General features: G+C 41.9%; 1 protein-coding gene across 1 annotated transcript in view; it reads right to left on the bottom strand.

The window, feature by feature from the left end:
- The window catches only part of ANTXRL (ANTXR like), a 60,503-nt gene that overhangs the window by 28,124 nt on the left and 14,404 nt on the right, over positions 1-17,975 (bottom strand). Inside the window, exons 4-13 of the mRNA XM_010305930.2 lie at positions 16,978-17,059; positions 16,841-16,874; positions 14,790-14,869; positions 14,606-14,674; positions 14,322-14,402; positions 14,158-14,218; positions 7,701-7,799; positions 5,364-5,433; positions 4,124-4,202; positions 206-301 (exon numbers count right to left, since the gene is read on the bottom strand). Of these exons, the coding sequence (XP_010304232.2) occupies positions 206-301; positions 4,124-4,202; positions 5,364-5,433; positions 7,701-7,799; positions 14,158-14,218; positions 14,322-14,402; positions 14,606-14,674; positions 14,790-14,869; positions 16,841-16,874; positions 16,978-17,059 (751 nt within the window). The remainder of the gene's footprint in view (positions 1-205; positions 302-4,123; positions 4,203-5,363; positions 5,434-7,700; positions 7,800-14,157; positions 14,219-14,321; positions 14,403-14,605; positions 14,675-14,789; positions 14,870-16,840; positions 16,875-16,977; positions 17,060-17,975) is intronic.

Raw genomic sequence — 17,975 nt, 5'->3', positions numbered from 1 at the left:
TAAACTTCTCAGTGTCAAAGTCACATAGGGTCTTGCCACATTCAAAAACTCAGACCAGAAGGACTTCAAAAGCACTTTATGCAATTTGTTAAATCAGGGCCTTACAAACCTGACAGCATTCTTCTTAAACATTAACCACCCACTCCAACACTTCAACTCTGTGCTGAGATGAAACCAAGTCCAAAGAATAAAAACCTGAACTTACCACCGTGCAGCAAAGGGGCCAAAACCACCACAGAAGAGCCAGAGCCAGCAGCAGAAACAGAATCAGGAGAGCAATAAAAAGGACGGTCCCAGTCAGCTGCAAACAAGATGATTACTTCAGAATTATCTGTGCATGTCACAAACAAGGCAGGAGCCCTGAAGTTACACATATAGACTTGGCAAAGTGAAGCAGGTTTCCCTCACTACGAGGTCTCAGGTAGATTATGCAGTCAATCACTTATCATTAGGGTCACATCAGTATCTGGTGTGACAAATCTGTATTTGAAGTCATGATTCACGAAAGCACCTCCTGTTTGTGATGTGTATATATATATAATTTATATCTAAATTTATGTTATGTTTATAGCCCACTAGATTCAAGGGTATTAAACTTGTATACAATCCATTCAAAATTTGTGCTGGCAAGTCCCTTAATACTGTCAGAGGGGCACTGCAAACTACATGACTACACTCTCAGGTGTGCAGAGTAACCCTTCATCACTAGAAATGCAAAATACGCAACTGCTGATATTCAAAGAATGGGAATATTGGAGTTAAGAGCTTATGGGTAACTGTTTGCACATCATCATTACAGACCAGAACACAACTTACTCACTCAGTCTCACCATCTCCCAAGCCTGCCTGTATTGCCTCTTGGCTCAAACTGCACACACAACCCCCAGCCTGAGTGATTATGCAAACTAGTCCTTAATGCTGCTGGTTCTTGGTATGCTTCCTAGGGCTGGTTTGACTATTTTTGATGAGATGCTGTAATCATGATCTTAAGCATTTCTGAGTCTTATATTCCATCTATTTATCTGCAAAGAACGGTGGGACACTGGGGCTGGATAGTTAAGGGTCTACATTCAAAATTAAAGTTAAATTTTCTTCAAAATGACTAGAATCCAAAAATCAATCCAAGTTAACACTTGAAATCAGCTTTTCAGAGCAGCCAGACAACCGAAGAGAATCACAGCTCTGAATTTCCTGGGTAAATCTTGAATTCTTTGCACTTGGAAGATTTCATGTCAGTGTGTTCAGAAGAGGTATTAACTCTGTGTATTGCTCTGATGACTACAGGAAAGCAGGTCTTCATATGCTGCTTGGCCCCTGCAGAACATACAGAGCATGTGGCTTTTTGGAAATTAAACATTTGTTGTGGATGGGCAGTGGCATGCTGGAACATGCCATTTCCTTAAACTGCACTGAGCTCTGGGATGAGGTTAAGATTAGCTCTGGTGCTCCAGCCATTTCTTTTATACTGGGAAAAGAAACCCCTTCAACGGTGGATTTTCTGAGTTTGAGAAGAGGTTCAATTCACCAGCAGCAGAGGTACCAGAGAATAGGCAAAACTTGACAGCAAACTAGGAGAGCCTGGGACTAGGAAGATGTGAAAAGAGCTTGAAGAAAGATCTGTGAATCAGGCTGAGGGAGTAGGAGCTGGCTAGAGGGGAAGCGGTAAGAGATTTTCAAAGAAGGATAGGTGGGAAGATAAATGGAAAGAAAGCAAATTATCCTCCATAAATCATCTTTGGAAAGTCCATGAGATTCACCTTATTAAATCAAACTACTTGCTGAATTCCCATGACACCAGAAACTGATGCTTAGCCCCTTCTTACAACAGAAGTTCCCTTCACTGTTCCAAGCTCAAAGGAGTCCTGTCAGAAGACACATTACTCAGCTGCAGTTCAGAGCTGCAGCCCCTCTCTCTGGCCCTCCTATGGCTCCATGTAGCGCTAATGCATCTGGAAAGCAGACACTTGGCTGGCATAAATTCCCCGCAAAGTCAGTTTGCTGAGAAAAGGGTGAGTAACAGTCAAGCATAACTAAGAGGTACTGCTGCACATCTTAAGAAGAAATCCAAGCACAGCAACAATGCAGTGCATGAGCCAGATGCACATACCACTGCTACTGTTACTCCAAACACATGTTACCTCCTCATATAAATCACCAAGACATTCACCATCAGCAGCTCAGGAGCTGCTGGCAGCAAGAAGTTAGAGAGTCTTCTTTTAATGATTAAATACACAAAGCATCATAGTGAAGCTGGACTTCAAAAAGGAAATAGCAGACTTCATGCAGCTGAACAGAAATAAGCACAGGGAGCGCACAGGCTTTAGGGGTAAAGTGAAGAGAAGATACTTACTGTACAGAAAGGACAGAAGAGCCAGCTGGGGAGGAGAGCTGAGCAGGCCAGCTGACTGCCACCCACAGAAAAGGAAACAGGAGAGGAAAGGAAATGGAGGGAGTCTCTAAAATGAGAAGAGTGAAATGCATGAAATTAAGACAAAGTTAGAAACTGATCTGCCAACCTCCCTGCTTATGGGATGTAACTGGAATGAGACAGTTTTTTTTATATACCAGCTGAAAATCAGGCTCCCTGCCTCCTTCACATTCAATCTGCAAGAGGCTGGTCAAAAATTGTCAGATTGACAGGACTGGAGATTGGATTCCTCGCTTTATCCTAAGGCTACTGAGAAGAAAGCTTCCTCCATCCATGTTGTGGCCTGTAGGAAGCCAGCTAGGGCTAAGACTTCAGTCTTCATCAGAAATAAACTCCATATGGGTAACTAAATGCACCAGTTAACACTTGTGTTTCACTGTAGATTCAAAAGGTTTTATCATACCTGAAGTAGAAGAGAGAAATAAAATGTGAAAATATCAGTCTTCAATGCAGATGATTTGAGGGAAAGTTTTGGAAAAATAAAAATAATCAGGTGAAGCAGGAAACACATCTCTGCTAAATTCTGAGTCCCTGCACCCCAGACTGTTCCAACAATCTAGTGTGAGATTTCCCAGCTTCATTGCTGAAAACATCAGAAAATCAGATTTGCAAGTTACAGGCACTGCCTCTATCTTCACTCCTGCCCTTCTGTTCTGCAGCTGTCAAAAAGGCCAGCAACGATTACAAACCAGTATGACAGCATTTGGCATAGGCTAAAAAGTCATTTTGACACTAATAAAGTTCAACTTTGATACATGTTTGCTATCAGGTACTTCAAACTTTGTTTAGTCCACAAGCACAAGGCTAAATCTTTCGCTACCATACTTGCTTGCACCAGCTATGAGTTGCCTATTTTTACTCCAAGGCAAGGAAGAAGACTACTTATCTAGTAGTCAGCTTCTTCATTTTGATTGATTCTAAAACAGATTTTGATGAAGGATCACTTCTAGCTGTTGGTCCCTGACACTCCACCTGGAAGTAGGTGGTCTTTTTGACCAGGAGATGCTCATTTCACAGCCATCGCTGTCCCACAGCAGCACATTCTCCCTCGGCTGGGCTGAGCAGCAGCCTTTTGTAAAGAAGCTCATCCCAGGATCCGATGCTGCTATCTCTTTCTGGTCATTCCCTGTGATGCCAAGAGAAAAGCAAGCAGCTCCTGCCACTACAACTGTAAAAACACCCTAGCGAATCCTGAACTAGTAAAGGCAAATTGTGGTGGTCTAAAAACAAATACTGTAAGCTCCAACCAAAAAATAAGCATGTAAATCTAGAGGACCTTCCATGCTGTAGCCCCTCCAGATCCAAGTCCTGGAAGTTGCACCTTTCACCCCAGATCCCATAAGGAATCCCCAAAGCTCAACAGGGTGTTGCTTCCTGATGCTCCTTTTCCCTCATTTTGCCCAGATTCCCTTCTCATCAGATCCTAGTTTTGAGGATCTCTGTTGGGATAGGAATGGGCAGCGTGCCTTTTGTTGTAATTTTTTATTCAGTAAATCCATCATAATCATCATCAATAACAATTTAATTTTAACTAGCCCTGGTTATTTTTCAAAGAACTGCTGGGATCCAGTCAATAACCATGATGCAGAAGCTGTAGAGAGCTCATGCTCACTCAAGGAGGCTTTGCCTGAAGAGCCACCGTCTCTTTCCAAGATTCACATGATTCCTCTGTCAAGCCCCATTGCAATTACTTACACACTGTGTGCTGGTGATGCTGACAGAGCTGGAGATGAATGTTAGCCCGTTGTTCATGCTGACTTGTAGGAAAACCACCCTAAAGCACAAAACAGATACACTTATTTTTAGTGTCATCTTTATACCCATTGTTCCTTTTATTCTGGCTGTGTTTTAGCCATTGGCTCATGAACACGCATGGATAAAACATCCTGCTGAGTCAAGGCATGTTCATGGCTTCAGGTGCTTACCTGCATTTGTGTCTCTGCTTGCCCAGGAGCTACCCTTATTAGGTTGGCTTAATTGAGTTGGGGCATATGCTCTTTATTAAAAAACCTCCATCCCACCTGGGGCAAAGGGCACTAGGACAGTGAGTCATGACAAAGTCTCAGACATTTGGAATACTACCCTAGATAGCACAAGAAACTTTAAGGCTTTCTTTTTTTAAAATCCTTCTGCAGCTTAAAGAGCCAGAATGTGTTTTCTTTTATATCCAAGTAAATCCAGGATAGCTGCACTGAGGTCAAGGGGTAAAAACACTGAAATAACAATGAAATTAAAGAAGAATCTGGCCCTAGCCATTCTCCAATATCAGAGAAAGGGTTGAAAGAAAAAAAAAACCAAAAACCAAAACCAAAACACCAAAACCACAACCAAACAAAAAACCCACCAAAAAAAAAAAATCAAACAACTTTCCCTCACCCACAAATAGGAAAGGGGAGGGAAGCATTCCCCTTCACCCCCAATACAGTATTTAAGCACCCACAAGATCACCCAGGGGCAAGGTAGGGCCTTGTGCCATGTCTCCCAGGAGCCTGCAGAATTACAACAGCTGAAAAACACCAAAACTAGCCAGAGCAGGGCAAAATACAGGAAGCAACATCTACAACAGCAGCAAAGGAATTAAAATCAAGCATCTCTTTTCAATCAAAATTAAGAGTTTGCCTGGAATTCAATTACCTTTTGGTCTGAAAAAACAGGATATAGGAACAGAGTAGAAATCACCATTCTATGATATGGGACCATGGTCCAACAAGGCCTTGAGTTAAGCTGTGCTAAAGATTCAACATTGAATAGAGCTATGCTGGCTCATATTAGGAGAGGACTTAGCACAAAGAGGATGGAGGTAATCCTGCCACACAAACACACACAAAAATTCATTAGCTTGGCACTTCGGGCAAAATTCTGGGCCCGTAGCTCAGTAATGACATCCTCATCCAGAGGTCTCCTCTCTTGACACGTGCTGGAAAGTAATACTTACTGTCCAGCATCTTCTATCACTGGTGCAGGACAAAGTAAGTAAGTATCTTGAACAAGGGTCGGCTTTTCATCTGAAAAGAAACAAATATATCTGTCAGGGATGAAAAAAAGAAATTGTCCCAGGCAGACCACCTCCTAGAGAAGGGTTGACACCAATGAGAGCCGCAGACGAATTCAGCACAGAGGCAAGTACCAATATTCCCCAATGGTACTGATTACAAAGACAAGTACAAGGATGACCATTCCTGTTGATGCCAATATAACATTATCAGGCTACAGATGGCACAGCTAAGAAGTCGAAGTATATCTCTGTTCCTGACAGCAGTGATCAGCCATTTTTTAAGCCAGTTTTGAGCAATATTCATCTGGTCTGACAAGTGCGTGCAAACTCTACTCATACTGAATATTCTGACCCCACAAGTTATTCAAGGGGTCACAAGTATAGGGTTCAATTTTTGCCTACCCACTTCCAAACACACACACGAGAAGCTAAGGCTGCACTGTTCGAGCCCAGGGAAAAGGAAGAACAGAGATGGGGTGAAACTGAAGCGGACAGACACCAGAGGAAAAAACCCCATGGTTGGTCATATATGGGAGACAGGAAGAGAGAGGCCATGTCTGATGTTACTGTGAGGACCTGTCCTGCACTAGCTGCTGCCTCACCTCTGTGGCAGCATCGTCTGTAAACAGCCCATGTTTATAGGGTTCTGGTGCTGGCAGAGTCAAAAGCAAGGCCATGGATGTTTTCCTGCCTCCCTGCACTCCGCTGCTCCAAGAGTCTACAGTACTAATCCTGTTGCTTTCAAAAGCCACATCCAGAAAGCCAAGTCCCACGAACACAGAGAGGACACCCAGCAGTAATCCTGCAATGCCACTCCACTAAAGGTGTGTAAGCTGAGGCACAAGAGCAGACAAGTCCAGCTGTGACTGGACCTTAGCTCTGAATAGCCCAAAGCAGCTAAGGTGCTAGTCCAGAGAAAGACTGGTCCACAAATGTCCAACCCAATGAATTAGGGGCTGGTTAAAATTGCCAGCTTATTTAAAGCTTAGAGGCTTAGTTACTTTTTCTACTTCGGAAAAATAACTAACAACAACAAATATAAAGAGTTGTTCTTTCATGCTTCACCCACCCCAAACACACCTGAAGACAAAGGTCATTTTCCTGTTTTGACAGAGATGAGACCACGGAAATCAGTGATATGTTTTAGGGCCAGGCTGAGGGGAAAAAAGCCAGCCAGCATAGATCAATGTCTCATCACAACATCTGTTGCAGACCTAACCCAAGGAGAACGCAGCACAGAGGAGATGTGGAATTAGGATAGTTTTCCTCCTGTGTACTTCCAGGCCTGGGTCAGCATTCACTAAGTGAAGTCCAGTTAAGGTACCAGCACATTAGGGACAAGGAAGAAAAAACCAAAAGTCTGTCTACTCGGTAATCCACAAGAAACAAATCCCTGGCAAAGGGCTTCTGTAAGGGGAATAAGAGTGAGACCACCAGAGTTTATTTAATGCAGCCTCCACGTAGGCAACCAGGATGGTAAATGAAGGAGCAATTCATGCGCTCCCTCTTGTAAGTGAATTCACCGCTAGGGAAGGCACCAGTCTGACCGCAACAGGATATGAAAGCCTCTACTGTGCTCTGCTAACAAGGGTAGCATATACAGAAAAGGAGCACAGCTCCCCTCCCCACGCTGTGCTTTACCCTGCCAGACATACACTGCTTCTCGGGAAGAGGAGAGGACTGCTGAGAAACTGGACACTCAATCTTTTTTGACCATTCAGTCCTTTGCTTGGCTGCTGAGACAGCAAACAAAAGACCCTGTTTAGCACAGTGATGACAGGGAGTTTCCGCATTACATGCTCTCCGCGATGAGACCAGCGACTGGCGTCAGAGAGGAATGGAGCGGGCCTGAGAGGCCCTGCTTTATGGTGAGTGTCTCAGGAATTAGTGAATAAAGAGTCTGAAGACACCATCAGGGAATCAAGATAGCATTATTACTTTTAACTGGTGATGAACAAAGGAATAGGAAGTAATTTAATTTCTCCCTCTTAAAACCTGATACCCAGTCCTCACTGGCTGTATGCATCACCCACGTGCACCATTACAATGATGCTGAAATTCACTGTGCAGCAGCACAGCCCACATAAGCCCTCTTGACACAATGCCCACAGGTCACAGGATTGACTAAAAATGTATTTCAAGCTTCTGTGAGGTGTAGATCCCTAGTCAGTTCCCCCCACATCCACTGCAAGGACTCCCCTAATGTGGACGAGAGGTGGGCTGTGTCACCTCTGTCAGCCACAGGGGGCACTGGAATCCATCACTCTGTAAACTTACTGATAGTAAGGCTGTCGTTGAGCTTGAAGCTGCAGAGTACCTGGTCGATATTTCTTGCATGATAAAAGCCATTGCCTCTTACCACAACTTGAAATGATTCTGTAAGTAAGAAATAAAGGATTAATCAAAAATTGCTCAATTACAACATGACAATGGCTGTTCTCTGCCCTATGCCCAAAACAAAACATTCGCACTGACACTCTCAATACTCAGCAGCAATGGTCAGGAGTGCTATAGTGGCACCGGTACTTCACAGGGCAACATTTGTCTCAAGGTTGCTTCCACAAGCATCCCACTGACAGCCAGTGCCTTAATTAAAGATGCCACAGTAATACTGTGAGCCTGACATGGCTGCTGTCATCTCATGGTTCCTCCATGGCTTTTGGGCAAGACACCTTTGCTAACCATAAGCACGACTCCTCCCTTCTATCTCTACAGCAGATTGCCCTTGGCTTTCAGCAGCAGCTCTGTTCAGGCAGATGCAGACACACAGGAGTCCCCTCACACCCTCCTGTGAATCAGAGGGGAAGCTTTGCAATTGGTACAAGTCCTGGAAAAACACAATCTTTCAGTTCATACAAGAACTGAGCCTGTGCACAGCCCCATTAGCATCTGCTGCACATGGGAATAACTAAAGACCCAGGTACTGCAATTTTCTTTGAGCTCTTCCCCCACACCCCTACCCCAGCAGCAACCACCAGTGGCACAAGAGGCATGCCACATCAGACACACTGTCCGCTGGCCAGAGCAAGTACTCCTAACCTGCCCTTCAGCTCTTCTCAACTTCTGTTGTTTCAATCTTGATGGGGAGGGCACCTGTGATTTTCATCATTACTGTGATAAGCAACTGTGATTTGTTCATCCAAACAGCAAAAGCATTGTCAGTTTTTTCAGCCAACCTTTCAGTGGTCTTTTTACTGATAGAACAGTTTAACATCTCAGTAAAGCCAACCTAGGAAAGCTGCTGTCAGAAGTGAGATCACAGCTGCACACGCCCTCCACTGTTGGCATCGCTGATCATGTTGCAGTGCACTGAGCTTGCTCACACACCTGAAAAATAACCCTCTGTTTGTTGCCAGAGAGATCAGAAAGGTGATCTGCCTGGCTGAGCATCTGCTGGGACCAGAAATGTGCAGGAGAAGGGAAGGAACAGAGACAAGTGGTGGTAGCATCAAGTGAGTTTATGTCTATCATGAAACCGCCTCGAGTGAGTGTACCCAGGACTGCTGGAAACAGGCAAGTTAATTTGAGGTAGAAGGTATTAAGAAGCCTGGTTTGCTTTCTCAGCTTCTCCACAGCAAGCTTTTAAAATTATTTCTTAGTAACATATACAGGTAACACTTCTCAGAGCTCTGATAACAGCACAACACAACTGTTTGCTGCTCTTCCTTCCCTTTTACTTTACACAGGTGGAGCCTGACATGAAACCACAATCTTCTTCCTCTTGGGGCCAGCCCAAATTCCCAAGCTAGACACAAGATGCACCAGGAGGGAAAGCGGTAAGGAAAACCTCCCCTCAAGGTCACAAAATGCATTATAGCTGCTACACTGACCATAGAGATAACAGCTTTAATGCAAGCAGGTGGAAAGATTTTTCAAGTTTGTCCTATGCCAAATGGATTTTTGAAAATTCCTTTGACACTACATGCAAGAAGCCAGCTGACAGCTGAGACCCACAGCACAAGAAAGTGCAGAAATAGCACTTTCACACATAAATCTCCTGCTTTAGCTGAAACCTCCACAGAGCTCACTTATACTAGTTGCTGAGCAGCATTTGAAACCAGCCCAATACCAGCGGAATACCAGCACAACATAGGACCAATTAATTTTCAAGCTACACAGAAAAGAATAAACTGCATAGAAGTTCTCCACTAGCAGCAAGTAAAACCATGAACAAGTCCACATGCGTTATCAATTATACTGTGACTAACATACTAAAAATGAGAGGAAGACAGTGTTGATAGGACTGAGGGAAGCACTATCCAATTTTTAGTGATATGAGATCTGGCTTTTGATAACATTTCATATGATGCACTGCCATGTAACTTGTATGCTTTGAAGAACAACTTGTCATTGGATAACATACATGAGGCCCAAAGGTGGCTGAAATACATATTCAGCTTAGTCTGCCCGGTCTTCACTATCAAGTTACTGCAAGGCAAGCTAGTATGAGGATGTGGAGTGCTTTAACTTTTCCATACAAGCAGCTTGTTCTTGCTAAAAACACATTCTCACAACACTGAGGTCTACTGCAACGCTGGGTGAATTGGACAAGGGCATGGACAAGTTGTAATCAAGCACTGGAAACCCACACTCTGGTTTTCCTCATGTAACTTTCCTTTAGAGCAGTGCTCTGAACTGGCACAGGCTGCACAAGAATCAGAGAAGATATTTTGGGGCAGGGGTGGGGGGAAGGGGAAATACCTACTGGCATGTGTATTAAAGTGAAACACACGCTTTGTCACTTTGCTGAAAAAAGATGATCAAATCTGAGACCTCACTGAGCACATCAAGAGCCAAATGCACAAAGCCAGCATCAGAATTTGGCCTCATTTTTAAGGGAAGGCTTATACCTCCTGGTTGCACTGGGGTTGGAGGGCACTTTAAACAAATAAAAATGGACTGTAGGGCAGATTCAGCTGCTTCTTACTCCAGTAAGAATCTCGAGTTACTCTAAGTCTTATTCATGCCTTGAGCCATTCCACATCTAAGCCAGCTGAAATGCTGAGAGCATCCCTCCTTTGCCAGCAGAGCCAAGAGTCATGCCCAGCCCCAAGGGCAACAGGGCCTCTGCCCACCTGCCAGAACTACCTGCCTGGGACCACGCAGTACCCCAGACTTCCTTGTAGCCAGCCCACTCCACACTGACCTGAACACCCAGGTAAGATACCTTCTTTTTTTCCCCTCTCTGAAGTTCTATAATATAAAAGCAGCTTGCTGAAATACAATTGCACTTAGATTTCCCCCTCTCCCCCTGAAATAATGGTCTTAAAAGACAGCAACCATAAAGGCTTAATTGATAGCTATTTCAGTGGCTTTAAAAAGATGCAGCAAGTAAGACTTTCAATACAAAACACTGAAGGTAAAAGCTACATGCAGAAGTTTAGTCTTGTCAAGACAGTTTACCTCTCCTGCCCTGCTTTTCACCGTCAGTGCCACTCTGCACAGTCAGTCGTGAACAACTGACTGGGTGGTAACCTGTGCACCAACACAAGCTGACAAAATAGTTTCAATACCAGACTTGCATGCAAATGCAAACAACTGGTACTGGATTTGGTTGTTGCCATTAAGAAGCCTGCCCGTTCGGATGCTCCAGAGCATTAATATGTTCTGGATGATGGTCTGTTGAAATGGCTAATTCCATTTAATTTTGCGCCCTGGCTCTGGCTGCGTCCTTTTCTTCCTTAGTTACTGTCAGATCATAGATTGTAGCTTTTGACAAGACAGCGAAGGGAAAAAGGTCAGCACTGAAATAACCGGGCAGCGCTGGCAGCGAGATGGTAGGTTGAAGCTGGTGTGCGCTGGCTGCGCTGTCGGCTTCGCTTCTGTGACTCTGATGAGAAGCTGACGGCTTGCATCCACACCTGGTAGTTGATGTGGCCAGTAGGATGCCACATCCAACAAAACCTTTCAATCACATCTGCGTACCGTAAGAATAATCAAAGCAATGATGCTGTCAAACAGGATACGAGGCACCTCCAATTCTGCACTGATAGCCTGTTTACAGGCTGCACGTCTTGGTCACTTTAAATCAGAAGGAACAGGAAGGACCCAACTACACTGCTCCACATTGGGGACGATGAATTTGCAGGGTCAAAAAGCATTAAGCATCAGATAGCTGTCACAACATGACGAGATCAATTTGTAAATGGACTTGCCAGATAGCTTCGTCACAGAGAGCCAGAGTCCCAACTGGAATTGTCACCACATGGAAATCGTTTCCTCAGCATTTTACTAAACCTCTGGCAAGTCAAAGATGAAGCCGAGATCACCAGTAATCACCACAGTGCTAATTATAAGTTGCAAGAACAGTTACAAGGAGTGGGACAGTCTGCTCTAAGCCCTGATCATGACTGGCTTCTGCTGAGCAACACAAAGCCCTCATGATCTCATGCCAGATTCTAAAAACTAGTAATAATGCTAAATAAAAGCCAAACTGATTATCACCTCCTCACTCAGATAAGTTTCATACAAAAAGGCATGGGCAGAGACACATTTCAAAGCTGTAAACAAGCAAGCTTCTTTGCTGGAAAATGTGATAATATATTGCACTTCTTCAAAGATCTACTATTTTTTGGTCAAAATTTTGAAACACAAGTTTCAATTACGTATTTTTTTAAATAACAAAATTACTAACTTAGAAAAAAGGAGGAATGTCACATTTCTAGAAAATCTTATGTTCTATTTTTCAGCCAGTTCTAAATGCAGATGTACATAGTTTTTATAGAGGATTCAATGGCTATATATCTTACCTATGCATTATCAGTAAACTATATTAGTAATCACCTACATTTAAAATACATTAAAATTCTGAGTGACTTCATAGGCTTCAGTATGTTTTGCACTAAAGTCCAAATAAAGTACATTAAAATATAAATCACATTACTTATACAGTAGAACTATGTCTGACTGTCCAGTGAACTGGATTCAGGATGTGGATTCACACTACCATGAAAAAAGTTGTTCAATCCCAGCAGATTCCCTCCAGCAGACAGTGGTGCACACAGCTATAAAGATGAACCTCTGGCTATGTTGAAGTAAGTGGGATAATACAGCATAATAAAGCCAAGCACAAGTGTAAATATTTGCAGCCTCACACTCTAAAACCTCTTGCAGGAGTTCATTTTCGATAAGGCTTGCAGGACTTGACTCATAATAAATGCTAGTGTACAAGTGTACTTGTGTATCTTTAATCACAGGTGTGATAAACTAGTTACCTAGCAAGCTTGGCAAAAAATGAAGTAGTTTGAACTCGTGAATCAGGAATCAATCCGATTCCTTTTGAAAAAAGAGAAATGTTACTTTTCAAAAATGGATATATTTCAGTGAAAAGTAAACCTTTTCTTGAAAATGTATTTTCTCAAATAGTGTAGAAAAATATTTTCAAATTACCATTTAAAAATTGTTTCAAATTCTACTTTCCAATATTCTTAAACATTGTTCCAAACAATTACAAGAATACTACTGAAATCCCTCTGTTGGAACACTCACATTTTCATGTGGCTAAATGCAAATTTTGGTGAACAGGAAAGTTTGCAATAAGCTGTTGCACAAAAAAATTGCCTGGTATACAATAAGCAAGGAAAAAAAGAATTTATCACTTAAAAAAATTAAAGCTTTGTCATGTCAAAGCTTTAATTTATTTTTTAATTTCAATCAACTTCACAAGGAGATTTTTAAAAGCAAAATCTTTCCTTTTTTAATTTTTCCACAGACAAGATTTTATCACAAACATCTAGTCTACAATTATAGATTTAGGAATAGTTCAAAAGATACAAGGATATTTCATTTTAAATTGAAATACTCAGGGCAAGATCATATTGTGATCGACATGTGGAAATGAAGAGTGAACAATTTCTCTTCTCTGTGATATTTATTAGATTCTTACCAAGTCTCCTATTTTTATCTGCTTTCAAGGTCAGCTTTCATGCATCATTGCTATTTTATTTTCATGTGCTCATTTTTACAGTGTATAAGGAAATGAACACAAGACAGTAAACATCAGATCTAAATAACCATGTTGTAAACTGTACCTTCCAGCAAACTTATGGTGTCACTCTTACTCTGCTGCAATAGCCTCTTAAGTAGACAAAAACACAGCAAATGAATTGCTAACGTAAACCAGAACAAATCCAAGTTAAATATACTAGACATGAAAGGCATGAAATTATCAACAGCTCCTCTGGGGATTCTTCACGGTTACCATATACACTAATGGTTCTTTCATTGCAAAGTAAAACATTAGTACTTTGGAAAAGGCATCAGGTACCTTGGCCTATGCAGTTAATTATATCTGGTTCAATAAATCTGAAATTTCTGTGAATGTTTTGCAAAGTCTTATTCTAACTGTGACAAGTCCTAGCAGATCCCAGGAACACAGCCTTTCCAGAAATTTGTGAGACGTCACCTCCAGACCCTAAAGGCCCTCTGGCAGTCTGGCTTTGCATCACTTCTGTCTCCTCCTTCTCTCAGATATTTTAAAAAGCAGTATCCCCAGTTCCCTGAGTGCCACCTCAGTCAACTCTCCAAGCTGGCGTTCAGCAGCAGCAGCTATGTGTTTATTGGCACAATTTTTTTTTCCCCTCAAGTGAGAAGTAACACACAGGGCTTTAGCTGTGGCCCGAGGGGATGCTCTAACACATCCATGGGCTTCAGCTCCAATACCACATTAGGTAGTTACTGACATTTCATCATTGTCATTCATTTGCCTTATCACATTGTTCTTGTGGAAACTTACCTCCTGCACAAACACTTGATGGTTCAGCTGCTAGGATCTCAATGCAAGATTTCTTGAGTATCTAAAAGATTTAGAAAATGGCAATTTTTGGGAATCATTTTTATCTATGCTTTATTAATACAGAAAATGGTGCCCTTTTCTGGGTTTCAGAATACCCAACTTACTGAATCAATGGTTCCTCTCAGGGCATAAAAGCCTCCCGTAACTGGAAAAACATGATCGATGCTGTCAGCAATTGTTGACAGCTGCAAAGAAAGACAGTCATAAATCATGAGGAAAACAAAATTACAGCGAATAAAACTGGACCCTTTCATACTTGCTGAAAGACATCACACTGACACAAAATGATTTATGCCTCAAGTAATTAAATAAATGCCTTCATCTGATGCTGTTACTTGTGCACTAGTATAACAGAAAAACAAAACAAGAAGCAAGCAAGCAAAGTTACCTGAGTTTCATTGAAATCTTTCACTCCAACACAATAAACAATAGCTCCAAAGCTTCTGGCCCTGTTGGCCTAAAAAAAAAAATTTGCCATTAAGCACAAAGCCATATAATATATCAGTGAGGCCAGCAGTAAATGCCTACAGGTTTGACATAAGCTACTTTGGGTAAACGTGAAGGTGACTTACTTCTTGTTCTGCATAATAAAACTGAACATCTTGCAATTCTCCATCCGTCAGAGCAATAATCACACTAGCGGTCCGAACTCCTACATGGAGGAAAGTTAACAGAGTGTGTACGTATGACAAAATTCAGCAATGAAAGGGAAGTTTGAAGTGAGGCATTCCTTTTTTGCTGACAAATAAACACAAAACTGTAAGGCCAGACTCTCAGCCTGGTTTGTATGGACTTTATTGGAGATACACCAGCTGAAGGTCAGATGCCTAATAGCATGCCATAAGCTAAAACCTGTGCATCTTCATATCACAAGCATTACCGAAGGGGGAGTACTGCTCTACCAAGGTCCATGCACAAACTTCTCTGTTCTGAAACAAATATAGCACCCACTGAGATTACATCTAGAGCCTTTCTGTGGATCCATTGTGCCACTTCTCCACACAGAGAGAGGTTTCCTCTCTTCCCTTGACAAACATGTCTCTACACAAACCTTGACCAGAGCTTGTGGTAGGAGATACCTCTGCAAAGGGAGCTTTCCTGCCATCCTACCTTCTCCTCCAGCAGACTTCCAAGGAGCAACCCCACTGACCATGGCATGAAATGTGCTTCTGTAGAGGGGTTCAGTCCTACACTTCTTGAGCAACAAGAGCTGTCAGTGAAGTTCATAGGAATTCTGAATGTGTGAAAATCTCAAGATCAGGTCCACTGGAGAAAATTTATGTCTTGTGACAAGACATTTCATATTCCTAAGCTTAAATGAAAAGGTTGCATAGACTTTGGATAGTTGTATATGTAATGCAGTATAGAATACTACCTAGAGAAATACAACATGTTATCAAAATTAAACCAAATTAATATGCAAACTATGGTTCGATCAGGCATTCTGTTTCAATAGTCCTTAAGCAAAGTAACTAATACGCATATAGGTTACTTTCAGGGAAGTATTTGTTATTTTTTCAAAATAATCTGTTACAATTTCAAGTGTCTTTCCCCATACTGTCTAAAATTAAAGACTGATTAGTTCTGACAGGTTTCTTATGCCATGCAGTCGTTCTTCCCATGTCACGTCAGACACAGACATAAATCTTTAAAAAGTGACCTGCAACTGGAGGGGGGAGGGGAGAAGGAGGGGGAATAGCTTGGATTCCTGTATTCCTCATTTTTTTTCTGCCCAGTATGCTTGAAAAAAGGCTGAAAAATTGGCGATCTTATTTTGTTTTCTTTTGAACACTTGTTTCTTCCCTGATATTTTAGCTTCTAAATCCAGATTTCATCTACTCCTTTCTCCTTTCAAATCAACTTAGAGAATAGTTGATTATAGTTCCTAGTTAAATGTTATGAAGAGGTAAAATAGTTTTCAGCTGGAGTCCTCAGGAGTCCTGATTTCACTGGCAGAAGTGCCTGAGAAGCCACACAGAGTTACTGCTAAAGACTCTACACTCACAGCCTATTTTGTTAAAAAGGCACTGACCCATTTCTCCATCTTCCAAAGATACCAGCAGCCCACAAAGGAGAACTTGCCTGGTTTGTACCCTGGTGTGAGCTTGAAGTATTCCATTTCACTAATTAGGCCTTCTTTTGGCACAGACCAAAAAACCACAAAGAACATTTCCCTCTTGAAATTTAGCAAAAGCTTACATTTTAGGAACTCAGAATCTTATCCCAAAACATTCACACTGATGCAAAAAAATCTCAGCTGATTGCATTTATACCTACACTAACGAGAACAAGGACAAGTCAGGGCTGAGTGCATTGGGATAGAAGGGCACAGGAAAATCAGGGTATTCCTGTCCCCTGGGTGCAGGACAGGCAGTTCTGGCTGTAATGCTTCGGTCTGTATTCTGCACTGGGTCAGATCCGTGATCATACTGGTCTCCTCTGGTCTTAATAAACCATGAATCACGCATTTGAAGGGCTGTAGTCAAAATGGAATGTAGTGATTGTGTAACACCAATTCCTTCTCCAACACTTCTCTCAGCGGGTTTACTGTAGGTCATATAAAGTCCTATCATCCCTGTCTTTTCAATGCAGATATATAACGTGAATGATATACAATGCCTACCTCCATAGGTTTCTTGGTAAATCTGCTCATTTGCCTGCAACACAGCATAGAACATTGTTAGCTCTTAAGTACAGTGGCAGCAAACAAAGCAAAGTTTATATGTATAAATCAAAGAAAGGAGGTACTGTGATGTGTACCCTTTTAAATCCTTCATGCATGAATGTGTCTCCTCCAGGCACTTCATACTGAAGAATGTCGAGTCCTCGTCTTATGGCTTCCCTTTGGATAAAAACAAACAAACAAAAAAAAAGAACAGGAGAAAATTTTAATAAAAGTTTTTTTTGTTTGTTTTGTTGAGATATTCCTGTACCACAGCTAGATTATGCACTCTGGCAATACATGGCATATCAGCTAAATCACTGGTAAATCCAAGATTTAAAAAAAAAAAAATTGTCAAACACCCATGGAAGCACAAAACCAAACACGTGATACAATGTTAGGGTTAACACATTTTAAGGATGCAATTCTGTCCCTGCTCCCTCATTCTGGTATACTGTCAGTCAGGATAAGATTGAATTAAAGCAAATGCTAGGTATTAAACTCTGACAATAATTAATAATTTTTAGTGATCACTGATCACTAACAGATCCTGATCCTTTGCAAAGTTTTCAATATATTAATGGAACACAAATAAGGCAGAAACATTCAACAGGCAAGATGTAGGCAGCCCAAACATTAGCCTCCAGATGCTATGGGGCATCCTTTTGTTTTTCTTTTTTTTTTTTTTTTTTTTTTTTTTTAAAGGATAGCGAGAGCCTCTTTAAGCTCCATTTCTCAACACGGTATTTTAGGCAGCACAGCCCCAGTTACAGAGGAAACAGGAGCCTATGTGGGATGAAGGTAAAATCAGGAGCTGGGATTGGGGATGTCCTTAGGGCAAAAAGCACATTTTACTCTTTCAAAGTATAAAATGAGCTGAAAAAAGCAGACATGGTGATCCATGCAGAGAACAAGAGTTTATGAGAAGGAACGTTCTAATACCACATTCAACATATTGCCACAGGGCTCCTGTCTACTTTCCACCTTGCAAAGAACAAATCCACTTGGGAGAAGTAAGCAAGTTTGAGCTCTGATACCAAGGTACAAGATGGAGACTTGAGCCAAAACTGAGTGGAGCCAGCAGAAATGCAAGGCT

This window comes from Balearica regulorum, chromosome 7 (assembly GCF_011004875.1).
Source record: "Balearica regulorum gibbericeps isolate bBalReg1 chromosome 7, bBalReg1.pri, whole genome shotgun sequence".
In the NCBI taxonomy this organism is placed as follows: Eukaryota; Metazoa; Chordata; class Aves; order Gruiformes; family Gruidae; genus Balearica; species Balearica regulorum.
This window is presented reverse-complemented; position numbering and strand designations above follow the sequence as displayed.